Source organism: Bufo bufo, chromosome 5, assembly GCF_905171765.1.
Source record: "Bufo bufo chromosome 5, aBufBuf1.1, whole genome shotgun sequence".
NCBI lineage: Eukaryota > Metazoa > Chordata > Amphibia > Anura > Bufonidae > Bufo > Bufo bufo.
In genome coordinates this window covers 356,875,177-356,901,556 of record NC_053393.1, presented here as the reverse complement: position 1 = coordinate 356,901,556, position 26,380 = coordinate 356,875,177, and the positions used below count along the sequence as shown (strand labels likewise).

Here is a 26,380-nt window from a genome sequence, read left to right as displayed (position 1 = left end):
ACTCCCAGTCCTACTGCCAGTTTCTGGAAGACACCTTCTTCAAGCAGTGGTACAGGAAGAAGTCTGCATCCTTCAAGAAAAACATTATTTTCATGCAGGACAATGCTCCATCACACGCGTCCAAGTACTCCACAGCGTGGCTGGCAAGAAAGGGTATAAAAGAAGAAAATCTAATGACATGGCCTCCTTGTTCACCTGATCTGAACCCCATTGAGAACCTGTGGTCCATCATCAAATGTGAGATTTACAAGGAGGGAAAACAGTACACCTCTCTGAACAGTGTCTGGGAGGCTGTGGTTGCTGCTGCACACAATGTTGATGGTGAACAGATCAAAACACTGACAGAATCCATGGATGGCAGGCTTTTGAGTGTCCTTGCAAAGAAAGGTGGCTATATTGGTCACTGATTTGTTTTTGTTTTGTTTTTGAATGTCAGAAATGTATATTTGTGAATGTTGAGATGTTATATTGGTTTCACTGGTAAAAATAAATAATTGAAATGGGTATATATTTGTTTTTTGTTAAGTTGCCTAATAATTATGCACAGTAATAGTCACCTGCACACACAGATATCTCCCTAAAATAGCTAAAACTAAAAAAACAAACTAAAAACTACTTCCAAAAATATTCAGCTTTGATATTAATGAGTTTTTTGGGTTCATTGAGAACATGGTTGTTGTTCAATAATAAAATTAATCCTCAAAAATACAACTTGCCTAATAATTCTGCACTCCCTGTATTCTTGTACAATCACCAATTGAGAATGGTGGACCCTGTCTTATCTGTCATTCTAATTCTGCCTCAAATAATATCACCTCTCTGTATAGATAAGCAGGTAACTGCAGTAAAGTGGGCGTCTATTATTAGGCTTAGTGGCCAGTACGAAAAATGTAGGATTTTATGGTATTTGTTTAAATATAGATATTGACATGGAAAATTAAAAACAACATAATCAAAAATTCTTTAAAAATATGTTAGACATAAAAACATAATTTAAACAATAGGTCATTTTCTGATGACACATTCCCTTTAAGGAATGTGCCACTTAGACTAGGCATCTCAAACATGGACCAGATCTTAAAGGGATTCTGTCACCATGTTTTCAGTTATAGAGATGCGGACATGCACAGCTAGATCGCCGCTAGCATGTCCGCAATATACCGGTCCTATAGGGCTGTGTCCCTTTATTTTGTTTGAAAAATTATTTTAGAGATATGTAAATGAGCCTTGTAAGGAGCCCAAGGGGCTGTGCTAACCTTTCTGGTGCCCAGCCACGCCCCCCTGTGAAGGAGCCCGGCACCGCCTATGTCCTCCGAATCTCCTCCTTTTGTCACAGTTAGATTGCCGTAATCTCGCGATGCGCAAGGAACACTATACCGGCACTGCGCATGCGCTCGCGGCAATCTAACTGTGACGAAAGGAGAAGATTTGGAGGACATAGGCGGTGCAGAATCCCTTTAATGACACTCATTGAAATGTTCCATCTATTTACTGCTATAGCTGTTTTCTCTCCTATTAGTTCTATTTTACATCGCTCTTCTTATATACCAGACTATGTTTATGTCCTTTTGTGTATAAATATGTGACTCTTCAGATTTTGTTACTCGATGCCTGATGAAGAACCTAAGTAGTCTCAAAAGCTTGCTATTAGTCATTAGCAGTTATTTGTTAAAATATATCAATGACTTGATAGAAAATTCAAGTGAAGAGAACTGATAATATATGTATATTATATGGAAAGTATTCTAGCAATTTACACCTATGCCAGAATGTGTGTGTGTGTGTATATATATATATATATATATATACACATATACACACAGTATATACTGTATACACACTTTTTTTCCCCATTATGGAAGCGGTCATAAACATGCGGGAGGTATAGGGAGATGAGGGTAGTGCTGCTAGTGTTCTTCCAGGTCCTGCTGTGTACGCACAACGTCAGGGCATCACATTGGCGCACACTATGACCTGACACTGTGCACCGTCAGGTTACACAACACAGTGGGACCCAGAAGAAGCAATGGAGTATCCTGGATCTGCAGAGCCATCTGCAGCAAGCGAGGGAAGTTTGTTTATTTATTTATTGTAATATCTGATCTGAGATCTGATGGGGACTGGGGAAGGGGGGTTTGATCTGAAGCTGATTGGGGCTGGGAGGGCCTGATCAGAGGCTGATAGGGTCTGATCTGAGGCTGAGTGGCGGTCTGATCTGAGTCTGATGGGGGCTGGGTGGTCTTATGGGAGGCTGATCTGAGGCTAAAGAAGGCTGAGGGGTCTGATGGAAGTCTGTTATGAGGCTGATGGAGGCTAGGTGGGTCTAATGGGGATCTGATCTGAGGCTGATGGAGGCTAGGGGGGTCTGATGGGAGGCTGTTCTGTGGCTGATGGAGATTGGGCGCTCTTATTTGAAGCTGATGGAGCTTGGGGGTCTGATTTTGGGGTCTAATTTGATGAAGAATGGACATCTGATTTGGGGATCTGCTCTAAAGTTTGACGGATAATATATTTTTCTTAATTTCCTCCTCCAAAGTCTAAGTGTGTCTTATAGTCCCAAAAATGTGGCGTGTGTGTGTGTATTATGGGGTTTCGCTCTAGTGAACAGGATTAGCGGACGCAGTATAGCGGCAACAACAAGTTCTTTGGATCAAGCAGTTCAGTGTTTTATTCACACTTTAGGCAAGTGACAAAACAAGCAGTCATAAACAAAAAGTCACCTTGCGGTGTTGGTGGTAATTCACACCATGTCCCCAATAACACCTCAGATCAGACCTCCAATCAGACGTCAACTCAGGCCCCAATGTAAATGACCCACAATCAGACATCAGATAAGAGCCCCATGCCTTTCATCAGTCTCCATGCTTCTCATCAGCCCCCATATCATCCTCCATGCCTCTCATCACCCCCATATAATCCCCAAGTGACAAAACAAGCAGTCATAATCCAAAAAAAAGTCACCTTGCGGTGTTGGTGGTAATTCACACAATGCGGCAAATCTGTCTCAAACAGTCCTTGACCATAGCAGCACCAACATGTTTTCACACCAAACAGGTAACAAGCCTTCACCCAGAAACAAGGCTCCCAGATCCCAACACAGAGACCTGACTTCTGAGCCCAGCTGCCTATTTTTTATTTTTTTTTATTTGTTTTATTGAACAGATAAAATATGCAAGGTATACAAAGTACACACAACAGTATGCACAGCCCAAAAACAAGATGTACTATGTCATATCATATTCACTTTGCCAAATAAACAATGTTCACATATATTGTTTGTATTGCTTTTATCACATTAATCACATGAGCTCACAGTCACCGAGACATGATAGCCAAAGAGCTAGACAGCTCCTGGTAAGAGTACATTGATTGCGGTGAGGAACACCATCTCTCCCATACCTTAGTGAATTTGGGAGCATAACCTCTATTTTTGTATACTATATTCTCATATGGTATGACAGTATTTACCAAATTTTTCACTGATTTATTGTGGGACCTCTCCCCCATCCACCTAATTGCCACTGCTTTTCGTGCCAAAAACAAGGCCTCTCTCAAGAATATTCTACCATAATGATCCCAAATTTCCTCATCTAGGATGCCAAAGATACATAATTTAGGGGTCATGGGTACTGTATGTCCCATAAGAATAGTTAAGAAATCAGTGATTTTGTCCAGAACCTCTGGATGTGTGAACACATCTACATTAAATGCCAAAAATCAGCGCCTTCCATAGAGCATCTGTGGCAGCAAGAGTGTGATAGGGCACCAATCTTAGCCAGACGCAAAGGGGACAGGTATCCCTGATGTATTATGCACAGTTGGATAAACCTATTATTTATAGCCGGAGATACAAGTAAGGGTGACTCAAGCATTTCCTCAATATCCTCATCAGTGAGGTCTGGTATCAGTGACTTCCACTTAGGGATAATCCTTAAGGGATTTAACTTAAATTTACCAGCTGCCTATTTAAGGACAGCCAAGTGCTGCCAAAACCCGGACCGGCATTTAAAATCCGGTCCGGTATTTGACCTCACCTGGCTGTAAATCAGCCCAGCAGCACATGCTGGAAGGAAAATACCTGTTTTCCCAGACCAAACCTCTCTCACATACCCCACCGCCCCCGTTGTTCCACCCTGAGGGGGTGAACACACGCCAGACAGTGCACCCGGGACAGGGCATACATGTTTCCCTGTAACCGGTCTGCCCTGTTTTCCACCAAAAACTTTTCTAAGGAGACAAAAACCATCGGGTGACCCGGGCATTTCTGTCCTTGGCCTGGCTCATCCATTTGAGAGGGGAGGGGTCAGTCACCAGGCGTAATTTTCTCCCAAATAAATAATAGCGGAGAGATTCTAGTGCCCACTTGATAGCCAGGCACTCTTTCCACTATACTATACCAGGTCTCGGCTGGGGTGAGCTTACGGCTGGGGAAGACAACGAGATGCTCCTCCCCATTGACTTCCTGAGACAGTACAGCACCGAGGCCTACTTCGGAGGCATCGGTCTTTACTACGAACTCCCTATTGAGTCGGGCGTCACCAAAAACGGTGACCCGCACAGGGCCAACTTCAAAGTGGAAAAAGCTTCTTCCGCCCGCTCATTCCAGGGAACCATCACTGACTTGTGTCCCTTCAAGAGTCCTGTCAAGGGCGCGGCTAGAGTAGCAAAGTGGGGAACAAATCTAATGTAATAGCCCACCATTGCCAGGAATGACTTTATTTGCCTAGTGGTTACAGGTCGGGGCCAATTCCGTATCACCTCTATTTTGTTCACTTGGGGTTTGATGACTCCGCGCCCAATGACATACCCCAGGTACTTAGTCTCTTCTAACCCTATCGCACATTTTTTGGGGTTAGTGGTTAGGCCAGCTTTCCGAAGGGAGTCCACTACAGTCGTCACTTTGGGCAGGTGAATTTCCCAGTCTGTACTGTGGATGACAATATTGTTCAGGTAAACCGAAGCGTACCGACGATGTGGACGAAGCACAATGTCCATTAGTCAATGAAAAGTGGCAGGGGTGCCATGCAGACCAAAGGGTAAGACCTTATATTGATACAGCCCCTCAGGCGTGATGAAGGCAGTTTTCTCTTTGGCAGCCTCCATTAAGGGCACCTGCCAGTACCCTTTCATGAGTCCAAAACAGAAAAATACTGGGCTTTTACTAACCTCTAGATGAGCTCATCCACCCGGGGCACGGGATACACATGAAATTTGGAAACCTCGTTAAGTTTTCGAAAGTCGTTACAAAACCGCAAGGTCCCGTCTGGCTTGGGTATCAATACTATAGAACTGGCCCATTCAATTCTTGACTCCTCAATGACGTCTAGCTGCAACATTAGCTGCACCTCCTCCGATATGGCTTGTCGCCGAGCCTCAGGCACCCGGTATGGTTTTAATTTTACTTTTGCCTGAGGCTCAGTAATGTTGGGTTATGGAAGTGCGTCCAGGAAAGTCCGAGAACACATCTGTGTTCCGACTAACGAACTCCTCTTGAGTCTGTTTAGAGGAGAGGCTGTCAGCAATTTTTACTGTGGCAGCCGCCTCTCTTGCATCAGACAGAGGGGCTGGTACCTCTTCTCCTAGAAAACCCGGCTGCGGGCTGTCTTCTGTACAGGTTTCCCTATCTTTCCACGATTTGAGTAAATTCACATGGTAAACCTGCTCCGGCTTTCCCCGCCCTGGCTGGTGTACCTTGTAGTTTACATCTCCAATTTTCTCGAGTACCTCGTAGGGCCCCTGCCACCTAGCCAGGAACTTACTGTCCACGGTTGGCACCAGAACCAAAACGCGATCACCCGGGTTAAAGATCCGGACCCGAGCATGCCGATTATAGACCCGACTCAGTGCTCACTGAGCTGCCTCCATATGCTCCATAACAAGAGGCTACACTGTCTCTATCTGATCTTACATCTGGGTAACGTAATCAATGACACTTTTATGTGGAGTGGGTTTTTGTTCCCACGCCTCTTTGGCCACGTCCAAGAGACCGCGAGGGTGTCTGCCATATAGCAGTTCGAAGGGCGAGAAGGATACCTCTCACACTGCGAACATGAGATAGGGCAGGAGGTCCCAGTCCTTTCCATCCTTAGACACTACCTTTTTTAACATATTTTTAATGTTTGGTTAAACCGTTCTACCTGACCGTCCGTTTGCGGATGGTAAACGGACGTCCGTAGTTGTTTTATGTGCAGCAACTTACAGAGTTCCCTCATCACCTTGGACATAAAAGGGGTCCCTTGGTCGGTCAGAACCTGTTTAGGTAGTCCTACTCGGGAAAAAATCTCCATTGACTCCTTAGCTATGAGTTTGGCCAAGGTATGTCACAGTGGCACCGCCTCCGGGTACCGAGTGGCGTAGTCTAGAATGACTAAGATGTGTTGATATCCTCTGGCAGACTTCAGTACTGGGCCTATGAGGTACATAGCTATTCGGTCTAACGGTACTTCGATAATCAGGAGAGGTACTAGGGGACTATGGATATTTGGCTGGGGGCTAGTTATCTGGCAGGTCGGGCAAGACTTATAAAACTCTTCCACTTCTTTGATTATGCTGGGTCATTAAAACCGCTGTAGAATACGATCCTGACTCTTCTGCAGCCCCAGGTGACCCCCGAGAACGTGTTGGTGGGCTAGATCTAAAACAAGCTTACGATAAGCCTTGATGACCACCAACTGTTTAATAGGTTCACCCCATAGTTGGTTTACCCGATACAACATATCTTGATGAACCACAAATCGGGGAAACACTGACTCTGCCTCAGGTTGTTGTGGTTCACCATCTACTATTAACACATTTTCCCAAGCGCGGGATAGGGTTGGGTCCCGACGTTGGGCGGTACCAAAATTATCCCCGGAGATATTGAGGTCTGCCAATTCAGGACCCGGCGGCAAGCCCTCCACGTCTCACACCATCACACTTAGCGAGGTTGTCTCCCCCATTTCCACCTAAGTGGCGGTCACCCCTACCGCTGGCCCTTCGGTCTCAGGTTCCCAGGGTTCTGGTCTCCCCCCCCCCCACCCTGAGCCTGGCCACAATGCTATGGTTACCCCTGGCTCATGGGTATCAGCAACTTTCATAGAAGACCACAGTGCCGGGAAGCCCGGGAAGTCTCTCACTATATGAGTTCATAATGTAAATTAGTGGCGACGGCCACCTCATGGATCCACCTGCTGGCCACCGTGGACAGAGACACCAGGGCAGTGGGATAGTCTTTTAAGTCTCCATGGATGCACACGACCCTGACTTTTCGGCCAGTATACTCGGCGGGCTGCACCATGGAAGCTCTTACCAGGGACACCAGACTCCCTGAGTCCAGCAGAGCTACCACCAAAACGTCTACCACTTCCACCTGGCACAGGTGGCTATTGTCTATAGTCTCTGGGGTACCTGTTGCACACAGCTTCCTGGCATACAAGGAGTGGTGGTAGCCATAGTTAGTATCCATGGGTTCGCACCGATGGGGACAGTCGGCCCTTATGTGGCCAGACTCCTGACACCGCCAGCAGACTAACGGAGCTAGGTCTGTAGGGGGTATATCCCGGGTGGGTTTTGCTGGCACCAGTTGCCGGGTCTGGGGTGGGGATTTCCAAGGTTTGACTGCCCCACTCCCAAAAGAACCCCCCTGTAGAGTCCTGGTAGCCTCATAGCTCTTCACCAGGTCAACCATCTCAAGGGCATTACCAGGAGACACCTGGCCAATCCAGTGATGGAGAGGGTATGGCAAATCCCTCCAGAATACATTAGCCAGACGGTCCAGCATAGCAGTGGAACTCAGCATGTCAGGCTGCAGCCATTTTTTGCAACAGGTGTAACAGATCATAATACTGAGGTCTCGAGGGTTCAGCCGGGTTAAACTCCCACTGATGCAGCCGCTGGGCCCGGACCAACACATTAACCCCCAGTCTTGCCAGAATCTCACTCTTTAATGTCGTGTAATCGGCCGCTTGATTATCTGGTAAGTCGAAAAACACATGCTGGGGTCCGGATGCCAGGAACGGAGCGACTAACTCAGCCCACTGATCTCGGGATAGTCTCTCCCTCATAGCCACCTTCTCGAACACCGACAGATAGGTCTCGATGTCGTCTGAGGGAGTCATCTTAGGGATCGCAGCACGGACTGCTTTTCGGGCATCGTGGATGCTCTGGCCGCTTGTAAAGCCATCACATGTTGCAATAGCAGCTGGTTGGTTTACTGCTGCTGCTTATTAGCCTCCTGCTGCTGCAAGTTAGCCTCCACGAGGGCTTTCACGACAGCTTCCATATTGTTGTGGGGCACTGGTTGAAATATAGCTGGTTTAATGTACGACATACAACCGTGCCTGAAAAATGCAGAAACAAAAAAAAAACTGTGTTCACACCTCACTGCTCATGCCCGCATCCTCCAACAATTGTGGGGTTTTGCTCTAGTAGACAGGATTAGCGGACGCAGTATAGAGGCAACAACAAGTTCTTTGGATCAAACAGTTCAGTGTTTTATTTACACTTTAGGCAAGTGACAAAACAAGCAGTCATAAACAAAAAGTCACCTTGCGGTGTTGGTGGTAATTCACACCATGCCCCCAATAACACCTCAGATCAGACCTCCAATCAGACGTCAACTCAGGCCCCAATGTAAATGACCCACAATCAGACATCAGATAAGAGCCCCATGCCTTTCATCAGTCTCCATGCTTCTCATCAGCCCCCATATCATCCTCCATGCCTCTCATCACCCCCATATAATCCCCCATGCCTCTCATGACCCCCATATCAGTCCTAAAGTCTCTCTTCAGCCCCCATATCAGTCCTTATGCCTCTTATCAGCCCACATTATCAGCCATTATGCCTCTCATCAGCCTCCATTATCAGCCATTATGCCGCTCATCACCCCCATTGCTTCAGATCAGCCCCAAGCAGCCTCATGTTTTATAAAATAAAAAATCACTTACCTCTCCTGCTCCTGGATGCTGCCGCTCCTCACCGCCCGCGATCTTCTTCCTCCTGCTGTCGGCTGTGCTGTGAATTTGCGCACACAGCGTGAGGTCACAGAGCTCCCTCACGCTGTGTGCAGCCACTGCACAGCTGGCAGACGAGGACCAGGAAGCGGTGAGTACAAAGAGCCTTCACCGCTTCCTGGTTGTTGTGCTTTTTCATAGGTATATAACATTTATGTCTAAATATCATAATTATAGTGTATGTGATTATATATAAGAGGCCATATTGTGATATATTCACCATTTTGTATGTCAGCCAAAATAGGTTCATGGAAAGGATACTGTTCATAGCGTTACTATTTACATACACTCTGTAGAGCATCATTCTAGACAGCCAGTAATCCCACTTCAAATACGTAAAGAGGTACTGAGGGGTGATTTTTCTGCCCTCTATAGCAGTTCAGAGGGCCAATAATATATTTATTTTCCATTTTTTTGTTTTTGTATATATTGAGGTAGGGCCTTACATACCCTCCCCTTTCTTTTAACGCATATCTAATAAACTTTGAAATTTTATTTAATCTACAACGTTTCTATTAAATGTGACCATGCTATACCTGTGAAACGTAATCTGTATCATCTATTCTCTAGACATATCTGGTACTAATTACTCCTACAGTTGATATCTATTGGTGAAGCAGAAAATCTGTGGTGTCTGTATACACATATAATGAACCTTAGTTTTCTTAGTATAAGATAATCAATAGTACATATGTATTGTTTTTATTAAAGGGAACCTGTCACCGTGATTTTGTGTATAGAGCTGAGGACATGGGTTGCTAGATGGCCGCTAGCACATCCGCAATACCCAGTCCCTATAGCTCTGTGTGCTTTTATTGTGTAAAAAAACTGATTTGATACATATGCAAATTAACCTGAGATAAGTCCTGTCCCTGAGTTGAGTCAGGGACAGGACTCATCTCAGGTTAATTAGCATATGTATCAAATCGGCTTTTTTCCACAATAAAAGCACACAGAGCTATGGGGACTGGGTATTGCGGATGTGCTAGCCGCCATCTAGCAACCCATGTCCTCAGCTCTATACACAAAATCACGGTGACAGGTTCCCTTTAACTATTATGAAGGACGTCAGTGCAACTATTATCTTATATATTTCTCACTAGGAATGCATGTACTCCTAAAATATGATGAGAAGAATTTTAAGTATAGACTTTGTTAATGAGTCTCTGTTTCAGGAAAGGCGGTGTTATTTTAACTAACAATCACCCGTTCAAGTGACAGGGAAGACACATATGTCTGTGAGAGTACAAGGTCTATTATTTTCTTATCGGTACCATAAATTTGATAGTTGGGAGGTGCCTAAACTGGTACCTGAATGTCTATGCTTTAATGGGTATATGTGTCAAAGTTAATCACTTTAGCTCTGATTTAGGATTCCATATGTTATGTGTATGGAATGTAAGATGAAGTCAGACCTGGTCATTTATCCCTTACTAGTAATGATGCTAGTAGCTTATACAATAGTGCCACCTAGGAATAAATAAGTAACATTACACCAACAGCAGAAATGTATTCTGGGTAATACAGTGACATCATAGTCGTTATCATATGTACACACCTAATCAACAATGTTCGGAAAACTCCAAGCTAGGAAGGTGTGTCTAACTGATAAGTTTTGGGATAATAAACCACACACAAGAGAGAGGGAGGTAGAAAAAGAAAAAAAAAGAGAAGGAAGAAAGAAAGGAGAGACCCCAGGAGAAAAATCCCAATGATCCGAACAGACTTTAGAGCTGACTTCCCTTAGACTCTGCATATTATCTGCATTCTCGGGTTATGTAAAACTTTATTATGTGTAGTATTGATTGAATTAATTGGCCTGATATTTAGTAACTCCCCGCTTTAGTGCGGATGTATAATGTTAAAAGTGCTACATCAATATTATCAATATTCAGTAAAGATGCATATTATTGACTAAAATATCTAATATTGATATTGGAGAAACTATCTGATTGGAATATTCACATTCCATAGTCAATATCAGGCCTGATAATTTATAAGTTGTGTCGCAAAACTACCCGATATCCGAGATTGGTCATAGTTTGAGCAGAGCAAGGGTTAGTATCTATCTTTATCACTATAAAGTTACTGTGTATAGTCAACTGATAGTATATCTCATAATTGTGGTCAATAGGGTTGTATTACATTTTATGTTTGAGAGGTAATAAGTAACACTGGTATTTGTGTTAGAGCCATCTAGTGGTGATTTTAGGGCACTACATATTACTGCATGTTATTGAATATTATTGAATTTTATATTGATTAAGCTTTGATTGTATTCTAAGTTATTGTATAATAAATCATTTATATTTTTGCATAGACGCTTGTACCATGTTTTACTGATCGCACAATATAATAAAATTAATGACAAACTCTTTTTGAGGTGTTTTATATGTCCACCTCTAGGATCAATTCTCTTTAAAAAATTTCCTTTGTTTCTTTCTTTTATATAAAGCATTTGCTTTATATCCCTGACATGGTCCTCTGGTACTAATGCGTCTTATGGGGCAAAAAATACGGTAAATCTTAGCATACTACACTACAACATAATGATACATTAATACATTTGCTGATATTTAGACACAATTGCATTATTACATTAGTTAATTTCATAGAAAATATATTATGAACAGGATCACTTATATAGGTTAGAGAAGTAACACTGCATTAGAACTTAGATCATTGCGGTTACATTGTCAGTGTAGCAAGGTTGTTCATCAAGCCTGCTGAGTATATGAGAAACCACATTTACTTCACTGAGATTAGGTAGATAAATGTTTCAGAAGCTGTGGTTAAAGTCAACATGAGTGGATTGTGTCCATTAGCCCTAAAGAAGACCATGTGAAATGATACACTCAGTACTAGAATGTCCAATACAGGATGTACAGGTGAAAATTAAAAAATTAGAATATTGTGCAATAGTTAATTTATTTCAGTAATGCAACTTAAAAGGTGAAACTAATATATAATATAGACTCATTACATGCAAAGCAAGATATTTCAAGCGTTTATTTGTTATAATTTGGATGATTATGGCTTACAGCTTATGAAACCCCAAACTCACAATCTCAGAAAATTAGAATATTACATGAAATCAATAAAAAAAAGGATGTTAAATCAAAAAATGTAGGACCTCTAAAGAGTATAAGCATGCATATGTACTCAGTACTTGGTTTGGGCCCATTTTGCATCAATTACTGCTTCAATGTGGCATGGCATGGATGCTATTAGCCTATGGCACTGCTGTGGTTTTATGGAAGTCCACGATGCTTCAATAGCAGCCTTCAGCTCTTCTGCATTGTTCGGTCTCATGTCTCTCATCTTTCTCTTGGCAATGCCCCATAGATTCGCTATAGGGTTCAGGTCAGGCGAGTTTTCTGGCCCATCAAGCACAGTAATCCCATGGTCATTGAACCAGGTTTTGGTACTTTTGGCAGTGTGGGCAGGTGCCAAGTCCTGCTGGAAAAAGAAGTCACCATATCCATAAAGCTCGTCTGCGAAAGGAAGCATGAAATGCTCCAAAATCTCCTGGCAGACAACTGTGTTGACTCTGGACTTAATGAAGCACAGTGGACCCAACACCAGCAGATGACATGGCTCTCTAAATCAACACAGACTGTGGAAACTTCACACTGGACTTCAAGCATCTTGCATTGTCTCCCTCTCTATTCTTCTTCCAGACTTTGGGTCCTTGGTTTCCAAATAAGATGCAAAAGTTGCTTGCATCAGAAAAGAGGACTTTGGACCACTGAGCAACAGACCAGTTATTTTTTTCTTTAGCCTAGGCAAGACGCTTCTGACGTTGTTTGTTGTTCAGGAGAGGCTTGACAAGAGGAATACGACATTTGAAGCCCATGTCCAGGGTCCGTCTGTGTGTAGTGGCTCTTGATACACTAACTCCAGCCTCAGTCCACTCCTTGTGAAAGTCCCCAACAATTTTGAATGGACTTTTCCTGAAAATCCTCTTGAGGCTGCGGTCATCCCCGCTGCATGTGCACATTTTTCTTCCACACTTGTCCCTTCCACATAACTTTTGTATTAAGGTGCTTTGATACAGCACTTTGGGAACATCCAACTTCTTTTCCAATTACCTATTGAGGCTTTCCCTCCTTATGAAGGGTGTCAATAATGGTTTTCTGCACAACTCTCAGGTCAGCAGTCTTTCCCATGATTGTTATTCCTACTGAACCAGATTGAGAGAAAATTTAAAGACTCAGGAACCCATTGCAGGTGTTATGGATTAATTAGCTGACTAGAGTCTGACACTTTGACACTAGAATATTGAACCTTTTCACAATATTCTAATTTTCAGAGATTGTGAATTTTGGGTTTTCATAAACTGTAAGCCATAATCATCTAAATTATAACAAATAAAGGCTTGAAATATCTCGCTTTGCATGTAATGAGTTTATCTCATATATTAGTTTCACCTTTTAACGCCTCATGCACACAAACGTATTTTATTTCCGTGTCCATTCCATTTTTTTTTGAGGAGAGGATGCAGACCCATTCATTTCAATGCGTCCGCCAAAAATGCAGACAGCACACTGTGTGCTATCCGCATCCGTGTGTCCGTTCCATAGCCCCCCCCCCAAAAAATAACATGTCCTATTCTTGTCCGTTTTAGGCATTGTTACAATGGATCCGCAAAAAAAAAAACGGATGGCATACAGATGTCATCCATTTTTTTTTGCGGATCCGCAATTTGTGAACCGCAAAACACATACGGTCGTGTGCATGTAACCTTAGTTGCATTACTGAAATAAATTAACTTTTGCCCGATATTCTAATTTTTCGAGTTTCACCTGTATATTATACAAATGCTCAACCTGTCAGATACCTCGTGTACATATTTCCCAACATCGTAAAATAATTTCTTGGAACACTTTAATGCAGAGGCAGTTAATCTCTAAATAAGGCTACTTTCACACTGGCGTTCTGTCGTCCCGTTTGTGAGATCCGTTCAGGCCTCTCAAAAGCGGTTGAAAAAATAAATCAGTTTTGCCCTAATGCATTCTGAATGTTAAAGGATCCACTCAGAATGCATCAGTTTGCCTCCGATCAGTCTCCATTCCGCTTTGCAGCGTTTTGGTGTCCGTCTGGCGAAACTGAGCCAAACGGATCAGTTCTGACACACACTGTAAGTCAATGGGGACAAATCTGTTTTCTATGACACAATCTGGCACAATAGAAAACGGATCCGTCCTCCATTGACTTTCAATGGTGTTCAAGACGGATCCGTCTTGGCTATGTTACAGATAATTCAAACGGATCCGTTCTGAACCGATGCAGACGGTTGTACTATCTCAACGGATCTGTCTGTGCAGATCCATGACGGATCCGCACCAAACGCGAGTGTGAAAGTAGCCTAATTTATTAGTATCTAGCGCCTACAATTACTTTGATAGTAGATAGTCTAGTTATGGTTGTAAAGTCACACATTGCTTTCACTTACCTCTGAAAATCGCTGTATGTCTTGAGTTAATGTTCCTACTCTTTGCCATTTGAAGTGTTTGAGGAATTTTACTATGGCTGGATTAACTGCATTATCCGATGGAACAGTCCGGAAAAAGTAGGGATATTTTTTTTTGTCTGCTAAAACTGGAGTTGTTGCAGCAAAAGACAGCTGAAAGAAAATAGAAAAATACTGTAAAGTATGTCACTGCTAGATTAACATAATAATCAATATATGTATAATGAGTTATTAAAGCTCAGTTAGGCCAAGTTCACACTTCAGTTACTTGTTCAGTTATTTCCATTAGTTATTGTGAGCCAAAACCAGGTGAGGCTGAAAAAAACAGAACAGGTGAAAATCTTCCCATTATACCTTATCTTTGTGAAGGCTTCACTCCTGATTTTGGCCTCTTGCACATACATTTTTTTTTTTCGTTCCGTTTTTGTGTGTTCTGTTTGCGGTCCGTATGCAGAACCATTCACTTCAATGGGTCTGCAAAAACAACGGAAGGTATTCTGTATGCATTCCGTTTCCGTATTTCCGTTCCGTTGAAAGATAGAACATGTCCTATTATTGCCCGCAAATCACATTCTGTGGCTCCATTCAAGTCAATGGTTCCGCAAAAGAAACGGAATGCATACGGAATGCATCCATATGTCTTCCGTATACATTCAGTTTTTGCGGAACCATCTATTGAAAATGTTATGCCCAATTTTTTTATGTACTTACTGTTTAAACATTATTGTATGCTTCTGTTTCTGTTTACGATCCACAAAAAACAGATCACAAACAGAAACCAAACTGAAAAACAAATGGGCAAAATGGAATGAAAGCGGAACCACTACTGAAACAAAAAAATGGAAAAACGGATCCATTTAAAACGCACCGCGAAATACAGAAAAAGCCATACGGTCGTGAGCAAGAGGCCTTTGGCTCACAATAACTGATGGAAATAACTGACCAAATAACTGAATTGTGAACTCGGCCTTACATCACCAGTCTATGCCATATTGAGAATACGTACTGTCCGAAAGTGGTTTTAGACAGTCCTTTTTAGTGTTCTGTTAGGTATTTAGCATTTTTATTTATTTTTTTACAGACACTTTTTGCTGCACTTTCTAATGGCGCTTTTGCACAGCTTTTTTTAAATCATTTTTTTCATGGCAATCTACAGAGGAAGCGACATTTCAAGGGGTTACATACTTTCCTACTGTATATAAAAACCCAACTCTACAGAGAAGTTTCTTGGTGGGCCGATGCCCAGAGCCACCTGAGCCCTACTCGCAGCCGCCAGCCAAGTAAGTAAATGATCCGGTGCTCCCATGAGTTAATTCATGCTGGGGGATTCAAGTAGTTATACATCAAGGCGGTAACTAATTTAACTGTGTTGCTATCCCGAGGCAACTGTCTCACTTCCTGTCCTGCACCAAGGAGAGAGAACACGCTGAGTGCTTTTATCCCCTCGTTCTAGAGATAGTGGGGTCTCAGCATTCAGACCCCCACCGATCTAAACTTTTGTTATGTCCCTATGACATATCAAAAGTTTACTGACGGTACAGTGGCACTAACTATGTTCAACACTCTGAATATTTGTAATGAAGCAGCCTTTTTAGTTATCTCTCCTTGTTGGAACTCATGCACATTACAGAACCTTAGTACTGAGCCACGTGACCTCCATGAGCTGGCAAACATGCTCTGTCGGCTGGTGCACGAATGGAGTTATTCTCTTCTAGAACAATGCTTGTAGAGGAAAATGCCTGCCTATACAATTTGATTAAACTTGCTGCAAGTGTACTTCCTGTTGAATTTGGACATAGTCCAACAAATTAAAGGCTTATGGAGGAACACTGGAGGACCAGAGCATCTCTATGGCAGTGAGTCATAATACATGTGTACAACATTTATAAGGCCGTTTTAATTAAATTATTTTATATATATACATATATATATATATATATATTCTATTAATGCAGTACTAGCAATAATGGAGTGTGTGTGTAGTGTATATATTATATATATATATATATACATATATATATATATATATATATATATATATATATATACACAAAAAAAATAGAAAAGCAATCCCCCCACAAACCCCAGGGACCAGGATCCACAGTTGATGCAAAAAATAGAAAGAGGCAACACTATAAAAATCAGGTTGAAAAAAGTGGATATATTTATTCATTCATGCATCAGCAACCTTTCATCTCTACTCAATGGAGCTTGACAAAGGCTCCATTGAGTAGAGCTGAAACGTTGTTGATGCATGGGTGAATAAAGACATCCAATTTTTTTCACTAGATCTTTGTAGTGTTGCCTTTTTTTCTAATATATATACAGCTATAAAAATATATTTAGAATTAGGGATGAATGAATGAAATGAATAAATAAAAGGTGTCTGGGCCACTTCACCTACTCCTCTATGAGATCACTACAAAAAAATTCATTATAATGCAGTATTAGAATGTACTGCCACAATGCCTCGTTGAATCATTTCGGTAATTGTTTATTACAGTGAAAAATCTTGGAACCAAACTCATGGTACCACTTGGGACAGAAGCCGAGTTTGGTTCCCAGTTTTGAAGTGGTTTTTCACTATAATAATCAATTACCGAAGTTAATCAACGAAGTCTCGTGCAACTTCATGAATAACAGACTTCACCTCACCAGAGGCAGTACATTCTAATGTTGTAATGAGAAGGATCTCTGTACAGCATCATAACAATTTTTTTTGCGAAGTGGCTTCAGATGTAGCATCCGAAGCTCGCTTCGCTGATCTCTAATCACTAAATCAACACTATGATATGCAATGCCATTTCCCTCTCCAATGTATGTATATATATATATATATATATATATATACATACACACTCACCTAAAGAATTATTAGGAACACCATACTAATACGGTGTTGGACCCACTTTTGCCTTCAGAACTGCCTTAATTCTACGTGGCATTGATTCAACAAGGTGCTGATAGCATTCATTAGAAATGTTGGCCCATATTGATAGGATAGCATCTTGCAGTTGATGGAGATTTGAGGGATGCACATCCAGGGCACGAAGCTCCCGTTCCACCACATCCCAAAGATGCTCTATTGGGTTGAGATCTGGTGACTGTGGGGGCCACTTTAGTACAGTGAACTCAATGTCATGTTCAAGAAACCAATTTAAAATGATTTGAGCTTTTGTGACATGGTGCATTATCCTGCTGGAAGTAGCCATCAGAGGATGGATACATGTTCTCATTCTGTTTACGCCAAATTCGGACTCTACCATTTGAATGTCTCAACAGAAATCGAGACTCATCAGACCAGGCAACATTTTTCCAGTCTTCAACAGTCCAATTTTGGTGAGCTCGTGCAAATTGTAGCTTCTTTTTCCTATTTGTAGTGGAGATGAGTGGTACCCGATGGGGTCTTCTGCTGTTGTAGCCCATCCGCCTCAAGGTTGTGCGTGTTGTGGCTTCACAAATGCTTTGCTGCATACCTTGGTTGTAACGAGTGGTTATTTCAGTCAACGTTGCTCTTCTATCAGCTTGAATCAGTCGGCCCATTCTCTTCTGACCTCTAGCATCCACAAGGCATTTTTGCCCACAGGACTGCCGCATACTGGATGTTTTTCCCTTTTCACACCATTCTTTGTAAACCCTAGAAATGGTTGTGCGTGAAAATCCCAGTAACTGAGCAGATTGTGAAATACTCAGACCGGCCCATCTGGCACCAACAACCATGCCACGCTCAAAATTGCTTAAATCACCTTTCTTTCCCATTCTGACATTCAGTTTGAAGTTCAGGAGATTGTCTTGACCAGGACCACACCCCTAAATGCATTGAAGCAACTGCCATGTGATTGGTTGACTAGATAATTGCATTAATGAGAAATAGAACAGGTGTTCCTAATAATTCTTTAGGTGAGTGTATATATATATATATATATATATATATATATATATATATATACAGTACAGACCATCACTCTCCTTCATGGTCAAATAGCCCTTACTTTCAAAGTTTTCCCAATTTTTCGGCTGACTGACTGACCTTCATTTCTTAAAGTATTGATGGCCACTTGTTTTTCTTTACTTAGCTGCTTTTTTCTTGCCATAATACCATAATACCAATTCTAACAGTCTATTCAGTAGGACTATCAGCTGTGTATCCACCTGACTTCTCCTCAACGCAACTGATGGTCCCAACCCCATTTATAAGGCAAGAAATCCCACTTATTAAACCTGACAGGGCACACCTGTGAAGTGAAAACCATTTCAGGTGACTACCTCTTGAAGCTCGTCAAGAGAATGCCGAGAGTGTGCAAAGCAGTAATCAAAGCAAAAGGTGGCTACTTTGAAGAACCTAGAATATGACATATGTTCAGTTGTTTCACACTTGTTTGTTATGTATATAATTCCACATGTGTTAATTCATAGTTTTGATGCCTTCAGTGTGAATCTACAATTTTCATAGTCATGAAAATAAAGAAAACTCTTTGAATGAGAAGGTGTGTCCAAACTTTTGGTCTGTACTGTGTATATATATATATATATATATATATATATATATATATGTGTTTCTAGACAGTGGAGAGGGAAATTGCATTGCATATCATAGTGTCATTTATTAATGGTTTCACAAGGGCTGTGGCAGAAATATTATTTTCTTTGTAGGGGTTAACAAGAGATGACTGGGAAATGAAGGCGATTGAGCTGCTGCCCACCCACAGAAAGAAAAGAAACAGAAGAGCTGCAGGTAAGAAAGAAGTAAAAAATAGTGAAAATTACGCTGACGAACAGCATGAGCTTGTTGAAATAGTTAAAATGATGGCGTGAATTACTCCACATATATATTTTTTATTAATTTGTGAGATAACCTCTTTAAAGCAGAATGAGAACACATAAAAAACTGTTTCATTCAATAATGGAAACGCTGAACTCTCATTGTTAATTATAAAAATCAACGTTACAGTGTTTAGTTAGCCAAATATCCACAGTGATTTGCTACCTGGGTCACCCATCGTGTTTGTATTACAACTGTGGTATTCTTATGGGATCAGTAAAGTATGAAAGGGACATTAGCATATTTCCCATTAAGTAATCTAAGTTGTTCTGTAGCCTCTAAATAGCTATCCATGTTTTCCAAAAGACTTTGGAATGAGAAAATCAATTGCACACTTGCCAATGTACACAAAAGAATGGCACTGTTTGCTTGCTGAAATAAGAGTGATATTACTTTAGGTTTGTAATGCAAATCACATCTCAGGGAGTTGCAAAGGTTAAACGTGATTTTAAAATTCAAGCACTGTTCTAATGTTGTAAGGAATCTTTGAATTGTAGTTGAATCTACAAAAACCATTGCAGCCGCACTTCATATCTTTCTGCACATTGGAATATCCTAATGTGTCTTTCACTTCTTTCCAGTGTAAGATACAAATTAAGGTATTGATACTCAAATTAACATATACAAATTTCCAAATTATAAGCATTTGTTGTATTATCTTGAGTTTTTTAATAAATAAAAAATGGTGCAAAGTGATAAAGTAATGATAAAAAAAGTTAAAGGTTGAAAAAAAGAGATGAAAAAAATTATATACATAAATATATACACAGTGTGTGTGTGTATATATGTATATACAGGGTGGGCCATTTATATGGATACACCTTAATAAAATGGGAATGGTTGGTGATATTAACTTCCTGTTTGTGGCACATTAGTATATGTGAGGGGGGAAACTTTTCAAGATGGGTGGTGACCATGACGGCCATTTTGAAGTCAGCCATTTTGAATCCAACTTTTGTTTTTTCAATAGGAAGAGGGTCATGTGACACATCAAACTTATTGGGAATTTCACACGAAAAACGTAACTTTATTCTTTCATGAGTTATTTACAAGTTTCTCTTTGTTTACAGCCATTGACATGTCGCCGAGGTTAATACGTGAGGAGCGGATAGAAATTGTATTGATGTCTGGTGAACGCAGTAACCGGGTCATTGCAGCAGATTTCAATGCAAGACACCCTACGAGACCACCCATCTCCCATTCTACAGTTAGCAAACTGCTTGCTAAGTTTCGTGAAACTGGTTCAGTGTTGGATTTGCCAAAATGTGGACGCATGAAATCTGTTTCTAATGAAGAAACATCAGTGGCTTTCCTAGCTTCATTCAGGAAGAGCCCACAGCGTAGCACTCGCCGCATGTCACTGGAGAGTGGCATTAGTCGAACATCCCATCGGCAGATATTAGCTACTCACAAATGGCACCCTTACAAACTCCAGCTACGGCAGCATCTCAATGAGGATGACCCAGATTGGCGCACTGAATTTGCAGAATGGGCAAAACAAAAATTGGAACAGGACCCTCAGTTTACGCAGAAGATTTTGTTCAGTGATGGGGCAAACTTTTATGTGAATGGTGAAGTTAACAAGCAAAACCACCGCTATTGGTCTGACACTAACCCACATTAGATAGATCCCTCCAAGACTGTTGGAACAAAAAAATTGATGATATGGTGTGGTATATGGGGTACAAAGATAGTGGGGCCATTCTTCATCAATGGAAACCTCAAGGCCACTGGATATGCGAAATTGCTACATGATGATGTGTTTTCCTCTTTATGCACTGAAGCTGGCACGTACCCTGAGTTTTTCCAGCAAGATGGTGCACCACCACATTATGGGTGTCAGGTCCGAGCATTCCTAGATGAACAGTTTCCTGGAAAGTGGATTGGTCGTCATGGGCCAGTTGAATGGGCCCGAAGGTCTCCCGATCTGACCCCCTTAGACTTTTATCTTTGGGGTCATCTGAAGGCAATTGTCTATGCTGTGAAGATACGAGATGTGCAGCACCTGAAACTACGGATACTGGAAGCCTGTGCTAGCATTTCTCCTGCGGTGTTGCTATCAGTGTGTGAAGAGTGGGAGAAGAGGGTTGCATTGACAATCCAACACAATGGGCAGCACATTGAACACATTTTATAAGTGGTCAGAAACTTGTAAATAACTTATGAAAAAATAAAGTTACGTTAAAACCAAGCACACCATTATTTTTTGTGTGAAATTCCCAATAAGTTTGATGTTTCACATGACCATCTTCCTATTGAAAAAACAAAAGTTGGATTCAAAATGGCCGACTTAAAAATGGCCGCCATGGTCACCACCCATCTTGAAAAGTTTCCACCCTCACATATACTAATGTGCCTCAATCAGGAAGTTAATATCACCAACCATTCCCATTTTATTAAGGTGTATCCATATAAATCGCCCACCCTGTGCATATATATATATATATATATATATATATATATATATATACACACCTCTTTTTAGATTAAGCACTCCCAGCCCGCCTGCCCAGGGCTTCTAAGCAGAGTTTTCCATTTTCCATGTATAGTAGGTATAGTACCACTGTAATCCAAAATAATCTCTAATCCCTATTGTTTGCATGCATAACAGTGTGCTACCATATTCTGTTTGCTGTTTGTATGTTAGCTTTATGAATGTGCACCTGTGACTTTGGATGTGCTAGTCTAGATTTTCTTGCTATATATATATACTGTATATATTAGTAACGAGCACTGCAGTTGGTGTGGACCCACTGTACCAACTAAACAGTTGGACTTTGGTCTAGTCCTAAGGGCATTATCCTGGTGATCCCCTTGTTTTCACCCTTTAACTCCTGTACAGGCATCTGGCCTTCGCTGCAGGGGACCCCTCATAGAATATACCCTTTGTAGCTGACTCACAAAGGGTCAGGGATAGAGATGAGCGAATGTTTCCGAAAAAATTTGATTTGCCAATTCGCCGAGTTTTTTCTGAAAAGTTTGGCTCGATCCGAATAAATTTGCGGCGAATTACGTAGAAAAACTGCTATTTCCTGGCTGCACAGAGCCTTTATAGTGTTGTAGAACACTGTGCCTTGCAGTAACACGCATAGGGAGTCTTCTTTGGTAGTAAAATAATACTGTGAGTCCGTATGGCATGCAGATGACAGGCGTCACTCTTAGAATCACTGCACACTTCACTTATTTGAGCAGTCACGGGGCCAAAACTGACCAAATAACTCAAGTATGAACTCAGCCTTACAGGTCGATGTTAGCACCAAGAAGAAGCGCACTGCTTTTACACCGACGCCAGCTGATTCCACATAGATGTCTGCAGAACCTGTTCTATTAAACGCTTATACAAGTAGAGGCCCCCGACAGAGTGGAGAGGGTATCAGCAGTAATTTTGTGTTGACATCACTGCTTATTTTGCCCTTCCTCTAATCCGTCAGAACAATAACCCCCCAAAAACGGATCCTGTCTGTGGAGCATCCACCTTCACTCGGTCAGCATTTGGTCAGTAATCCCTCAGTATTGCTAATGCCAAAAAAACAGGAGTGGATCCAAAACAAAGATGACACGTGAATGGAATAGTTGCATGTCTTCTGTGTTATGTACCCACTCCTGTTTTGGCTACCAAATCACAAATCAAATTATTATTTTTTGAACATGGGGGAAAAAACTATGTTTATTTAATAAACAGGATATTAGCACACATAAAATACAACACAGAAGGGGCAAAACAACAAGATTTAAAAGACAAACTGGAAAAACAAAGTGCTTCATCAACAAGAATGGACGACCAGTCTCGGGGTGACCATGAGGGTAATGCATATGGATCAAGAAATGTATGGGGTTATGGCTGATAACTGGAGGACAGTCCAGCAAACAAGCCGACTCCAGCTCATTCCGTGACGAGCTGGGTTGCTGATAAGTGGATTCTAAAGTGTCTGAAGAAATGCGAGTAAAGCCATTGGAATAAATTGTCAACTTCCTCCAACATGACCTTGACCTTTAATTTATGAATATCATTCCATAAAGTCTTGAAGTCCTCTGCGTGGATGGCATAATAAATGTCCATGCGAGGTTCGACGGGCATAGAAAAAACAAGCTCTGTGGCCGACACTGATCCAGACAGGTCATACCCGGTCCACATCGCTGCTAGCCAAGTGAGGTCCTGAGAACTTATCAGTAGCTTACCCAAACAACAGTCAAAGTTTCTTTGGAACCACGTCCCTACGATGGCCGTGAGCGCCTTGGAGCCATTATATATAAAGAGCAGGAGGCAAGTAAATGTCTTTGGTAACACCTCCAATAGATCGGTTGGTGTTTGCATATCCTAGCGATAAATGATGTTCCCGTTCACTGAATGTAAATAGCGATATTGACAGGCAAACATATCGAACTCTGCCACCATCTTTCTAGGCGCCACGTCTCCAGTGCCCTGACCAGCCAGATTTACTAGCATCTGTCCCAGGACATGAAGCTGAAGGAATGACATTGTTCATCCCGTACTCCTGGCGACTGACAAATAATGTGGCCTCCTCAAAGGGCCAGAGCAAACGGCAGGTGTCACACATAAGCTGTCACTGGCTGACATCGAAGTTACACAGGGGAGTACTCCTGTCCGCTTGGATCATCAAAAAATTGTTTATGGCCTTTCTCTGTTCTTACAGTCAATCCAACATATGGAGGGTGGAATTCCAATGGTTGGAAACATCGCATATCAGACTATGTTGGGGGATGCAGTTCTGACGCTGCAGCTCAAGGAGGGTGTGCTTGGCGGTGTACAAGTGGCTGAAGTGCATGCAAAGTTTCCCGGACATTGTTAGGATGTCTTGCAGGTGGGTGGAAGACTTCCGCCATCCTTGACGCAGTACAGACACCATGTTATTCCCGTTGTCGGTCACCATGGTTCAGATTTTCAGTTGTCGCAGAGAAAGCCAGGATTCGATTTCTTGCTGAAGGATATGGAACAGTTCATCCATGGAGTGTGACTCCGTTCGCCTAGGAAAACCAGGGGCAGAACAGCGTGACAGTCATGAGAGGGGTCACACATGGCTTGCATACACTACATGCCTCCAACATAATTATTGGATCTCTATATGAAAATAATGTATTTGGTGTAAAGTGCGAGAGGGGCATATTTGGAGACATTGACTTAACAAGAGATGCAGAGCAGTGGAGTTTACTTTGAAATTTAAAATTTCAACACTGCGTAATTCAGCCCATACCACAAAAGGAGGTGTACATTCACCCATACATTTTCCAAAAAAAAGCCAGTGTCACATAAAGAATTTCACCACTAAGCAAGTCGTTCCATACCGCAAAAGGAGGTGTACATTCACCCAGACATTTTCTGAAAAAAAGCCAGTGTCACATAAAGAATTTCACTAGTAAGTATTTTAGTCCATACCGCAAAAGGAGGTGTACATTCACCCATAAAGTTTCAGAAAAAAAGACTGTGTCACATAAAAAATTTCACCGCAAAAAGGGCTTTACCACATATAACTGCACCTCTGAATGGCAAAAATATATTTTACTTTTGCCACTAATACATGCAAAAAGGGGCTTTTAAACAGATAACTGCACTGCTAGGCGGCAAATATATTTTTCCTTTTTCCACTAATACACGCAAAAAAGGGCTTTAATACAGATAACTGCACCGCTGAGGGCAAATATATTTTACTTTTGCCACTAATACACGACAAAAAGGGCTGTAATTTTCTCACGTCACTACACATCGGCTAATAAGCCCTTTTTCCCACTGATACAAGCCAAAAAATGCTTTAGAACATATAACTGCACCGCACAAGGGCAAATAAGACATATAAATATTTCCTTGTAATAAGCCCTGTTAATGCCTGTATCAAACAGCACTTGCACCCTAATAAGAACGGTTTGCTGGAATTACAGAGCTGTATAATGGCAATTGGGATCCCCAGTCAGTGCTGCAAGGTCTAATAGGAATGTTCCTATTACCCAGGCTGTCACCTCCCCAAATGAACCCTGTTCAACAGAAATGCTGTGGAATGATTCCTCCCTATCCTTTCCCTACACCTTGCATAATCTTGCCCTGCACTTGTAAATCGTTTTTTTTTTGCACTATGACATCTTTCCTATCACTGTCCCTAGCGCCTGCAGACACGTCTCTCCCTTCACTAAGTACGCTGGTGAATGGCAGAATTTAAGATGGCTGCCCTATTTATAGGGGTGTGACATCACAGGGCTGGCTGCTGATTGGCTGCATGCATGTTAGTATGGGTGATCCCGCCTTCCTAAAGTTCCTTTCTCCATGTCCTCACACGTGCAGCAGCCATTTTAGGAAAAATGCGATTCGTTACCACAAAGCGCGAGGAAATTCGCATTAGTTGCAAATCTAATTTTTCCTGAAATTCGTAACGAATTCCGCTTCGATTCGCTCATCTCTTGTCAGGGACACATGTGTGAAGTACTGAGGGTAAATATAAGTACAAATTTGATGGATATACATTTTAGGAAATCCGAACTAAATAAGGAACAATAGGAGTCTTGACCACATAGGGAATGTTGATTTTTATTATATTTTATGACATGCCGCACATTTCAGAAGGCCCACTGGAGTACCAGAAGATCCTCTACACAGGAATCTACATTTGGAGCCATTCACTTTTCACTAAGGTTTAATTATGCTGATATAGAAATAACCTAATTTGACATTACGGATGACTTCTTCTGGGTGTACTATGTGTAATAACAATACAGTTTATAATGCAATTAAAGAAGGCATGTTTTGTGCAGGAGCCCCAGCCTGACAATGGTTTTTCACATATCACAGTAGATTCTTTGTTGAGGAGGAACAAAGAACTACATGTATGCGGCAAAGGATTTTAATTCTATGATTCACCCCACACAGAACACTTTTAGTAGAGTTGTTTATCCCTTCTTGTGTTAGAAGCAAAAGGAAAACTTAGCATGCAGATACATCACCTTTAAAGATGATTCTTTCATTTCATTATCAAAATATTCCTCATAGGAGTATGGAGATTTTAGGACATTGTTTGGATTTTATCACCTATTCTAACGTCTTCTGATACATGCTCCAATTAAAGGCACATTTACACTGTGGCAATG

At 41.7% G+C, this 26,380-nt stretch overlaps 1 protein-coding gene across 1 annotated transcript in view; it reads right to left on the bottom strand.

The window, feature by feature from the left end:
- Window positions 1-26,380, bottom strand: part of GABBR2 (gamma-aminobutyric acid type B receptor subunit 2) — a 940,304-nt gene that overhangs the window by 584,613 nt on the left and 329,311 nt on the right. Inside the window, exon 3 of the mRNA XM_040433083.1 lies at window positions 14,449-14,619. Coding sequence (XP_040289017.1) covers window positions 14,449-14,619 — 171 coding nt within the window. The remainder of the gene's footprint in view (window positions 1-14,448; window positions 14,620-26,380) is intronic.